Source organism: Columba livia, chromosome 24, assembly GCF_036013475.1.
Source record: "Columba livia isolate bColLiv1 breed racing homer chromosome 24, bColLiv1.pat.W.v2, whole genome shotgun sequence".
In the NCBI taxonomy this organism is placed as follows: Eukaryota; Metazoa; Chordata; class Aves; order Columbiformes; family Columbidae; genus Columba; species Columba livia.
In genome coordinates, this window is record NC_088625.1 from 6,190,433 (window position 1) to 6,193,566 (window position 3,134).

General features: G+C 54.8%; 1 protein-coding gene across 1 annotated transcript; it reads left to right on the forward strand.

The window, feature by feature from the left end:
- Nucleotides 1-808: 808 nt before the first annotated feature.
- Nucleotides 809-2,894, forward strand: LOC135576256 (SUN domain-containing protein 3-like). The gene is made up of 5 exons (XM_065040025.1): nt 809-827; nt 938-1,143; nt 1,718-1,802; nt 2,192-2,307; nt 2,660-2,894. Exons 1-5 carry the CDS (start codon nt 809-811, stop codon nt 2,885-2,887), a joined length of 654 nt encoding a protein of 217 aa, XP_064896097.1. The 3' UTR covers nt 2,888-2,894.
- The last annotated feature ends 240 nt before the right edge of the window (nt 2,895-3,134 follow it).

Consider the following 3,134-nt stretch of genomic DNA (forward strand, 5'->3'; position numbering starts at 1 on the left):
CTGTTGAACTGTAGGGGCACAGGCTGAACCTTCTCTTGAGAGGGTGGAGAACAGGAGCAGCACAGGTGTCCATCGGATGCTGGGCAGGAGAAACAGGCGTTTGTTATGTCCCTTCCATTTCCAAAGAACCCCTCTCCAGCCCCACAGATGTGAAGTGTGGACACAAGTCCTGTTGCACTTCCTGCTCTTAGTCCAGAGTCAATTTTGAGCCCTTTGTCCCTGAGGAAACCATCGTTGCTGTGACAAATCCTCCACTGGTGCAGCTGGTGACACCTCCAGCAGTGACTGGAGCTGGTGCAGGACCAAGCCAATGCACACGGCAGGAACGCCAGGCTCAAGGGCTGCAGTCCCTGCTGCTGCTCTCCGGTCTGCTGCTGATCTGCACGGGAACCACCAGCTTCACCGGCCTTTTCCTTTACCTACTCTGCAGGAAGATGAAGATGCTGAAGGCATCGACCCTGGTGCTGCTGCTTGGTCTCTTCTGTTTTGGTGAGTCTCTGCAGATCTCCGACCTGAGGGCGGTCCTTTAGGAGGTACTCGGGGCTCCATCCTGCCCTGTTCCGCTGTGAGCAGAGGAGCTCAGCCAAGAGCAGAACGTCCCCACAGAGCTGTGCCAGTCCCTGCTCCAGCGGGACGGGTGTGGGTGAGGAAGGGCTGAGTTGCCTTCCCCAGGAGGGCTGAGCCAGTTCTCTTCAGCCCAGGGAGAGGCCGTGGCTGAGCTCTCCTGCCCCAGGGGCTGAGAATCTTCTGCAGGACAAGGAGCACAGTCCAGGGCAGGGAACGTCATCTATTGCAGAGCCCATACGCCATGACGGCCACTGTCAAAGGCAACAAGAGACAACAATGGCACTTGGGAGAGACACAGAAAGGGGAGAAGGTAGCCCGAGGCATAGCACTGCCTTAGGCGAAGTTCTAAGCTCTGGTGTGTGTCTGACAGGAGTTTACCACGTGGGACGACTTGGCGCCTTAACCTGGAACACTGCAAAAGAGTTAGGAGACCTGAGCGAAACCCCGTCCCTGCCCGTCCAGCTCCGAAAGCTTCAGGAACAACTTTATCATCTGCAATGGAGTGCAAAGGATGTTGCTGAGCTGGCTCTACAAGAAGGACTGAAGCAGGCAAAGGTCCCAGGCTTTACCGGACGGGTAAGGGCACAAGGCAGAAGGATCTGCTCAGGGGTTTTATCCTCCCTCCAGCACGTATCCTACTCCATTCCCTGTCACAGCCAACAGGCTGGTGCTGCTGGAACAAGTGCTGTCATGGCCACGCTTCCTTTTCCTGTTGCTCCACACTTCTTTATGGGGAAGAGAGAGCCCTGACAGGAATGACAGCTGTCTGGGTCGCACCTTCCTCTGCGTCCAGATCTGTGGTCCTCCTCAAGGGAGTTCTGTAAAGAAAGAACGGTCTCAGAGGTCCAGAGTTAAGCCAGTCCTATCTCATGCCCAGAAGGCTTGTCTGTCCATGCTGCTTGGCTGGGGCCTCTCCACAGGAAAAGCCCCTTCCCGCAGCTCCAGCATTCAGAGCACTGGAGTGAGCAGCCCCCCCTTTCTGATCCCGACAATCACAGCAGAGCAAACTTGGGAGGCTTCCAGGCAATGTGGGCGTTCCTTCCATCTGAGATGGGCCTTGTCCCCGTTCACCTTGGCTGGCCTTGCAGGGGAGCTGCTTGCCGCGTTCCTTTTCCTTCCAACAGGTGCTCTCCTTTGTGTTCCTTTCCAGGCTGTTCAGGAGATCATCAATCAAGCCCTGAAGAAGCTGGAAGAAATCCAGGTCCCGATGCCGGATTACGCCCTGAAATCAGCAGGTGCTGTGACATTGTACAAACAAACCAGTTCCAACACACTTCCTGTCCAGATTGACAAGATGGGCACTGGAACATGCCCAGGGGCAGGAGAGAAGGGGCAAGAAGTCAAGGGTCACCTTGTGCCCTAAAAATGCCCCCACTGACAGAGCCTGTAACAGGCCAGACCCCATGGGAAGAACAGAAAGGCTGGTTCAGAGTCTGGTCTTTTTCCATGGCCCCAAACAACAGTTTGATGACTCCCTGCTGTGTGTGCCAGAGGGGTCATGCCAGTAAGAAAGAGGGGAACCCACTGAAGGACATGGATGACAACTGAGAAGCCTTTTTCAAGTCAACAGTGCAATATTCCTCCTGACACTGCCTGATGATTGTCCTCATGTTTTAATTTCCAGGGGCAGCCGTCATTCGTTCCAGGACTTCTCCATCACTCTGGGATGCCAAAGCAAAAGTCTTCCTGTATTCGCTGCCGGTGATGGATTACATGAGGTCTCCTGAGCTTATTCTGGAGGTAGGAGCACCAAGAAGCAGTAGAACAAAGGTGGTGAGAATGAAGCACACACGCTACTCAGAGTTGCCTTTCTCCCTGTCTTTGCTCCTCGAAGCTTCTTCTCCTGCCTCCTTCTCGCATGGACCTGCTCTCCTCCTGTGTCCCCCTGCTGAGTGTTTCCTCTCCCAGAGTGCCCCAGGTTCTCCACGGTAGCTTCTACCAGGCCAGGCTGCTCCTGCAGTCTGTGTCTGCCCAGTCGCTGCGCAAACTGTCAGCACGGCACGGCAGGAGAATGGCAGAGGAGCCTGCAGAGCTCTGGGAGAGAGCCAGGGAAACCTTCTCCATGTCAATGTAGTTTGCTCTTCTCCTTTAGCCAGAAAATCATCCTGGCAACTGCTGGCCGTTTCCAGGAAGTCAAGGACACGTCTTCATCAGGCTGTCCATGCCGGTCATTCCCAGAGCCGTCACCATGGACCATGTCTCAGGGACAGCGTTCCATGGAGAAAGCATCTCCGGAGCTCCAAAGGACTTTGCTGTCTACGTAAGTGATTTCTCTGGAGTGCGGGGCAGGGGTTGCACAGCATTGCTAAGCAAGGGGTGAAGATGGGTCAAAGAGTCCAGTGGCCTGAAGCCTCCTCCCATCTCTCAGAAGAAAGAGGCTCCTTGGAGTCGCTCCCTTCCCATCATATTCCTCTTTTATTCAATGTACCACTCAAAGCTTCTGGGGTAAGATTCTACGCCAGGAGCCAGGGAAAAGGAGCTGGACAGTGCATGGTCCTAGACCTTCTTGACTTCCAGTCCCAGTGGCTTTTGTGATCCTCAGGTTACCTCCCTCTCACTGGGAGCAT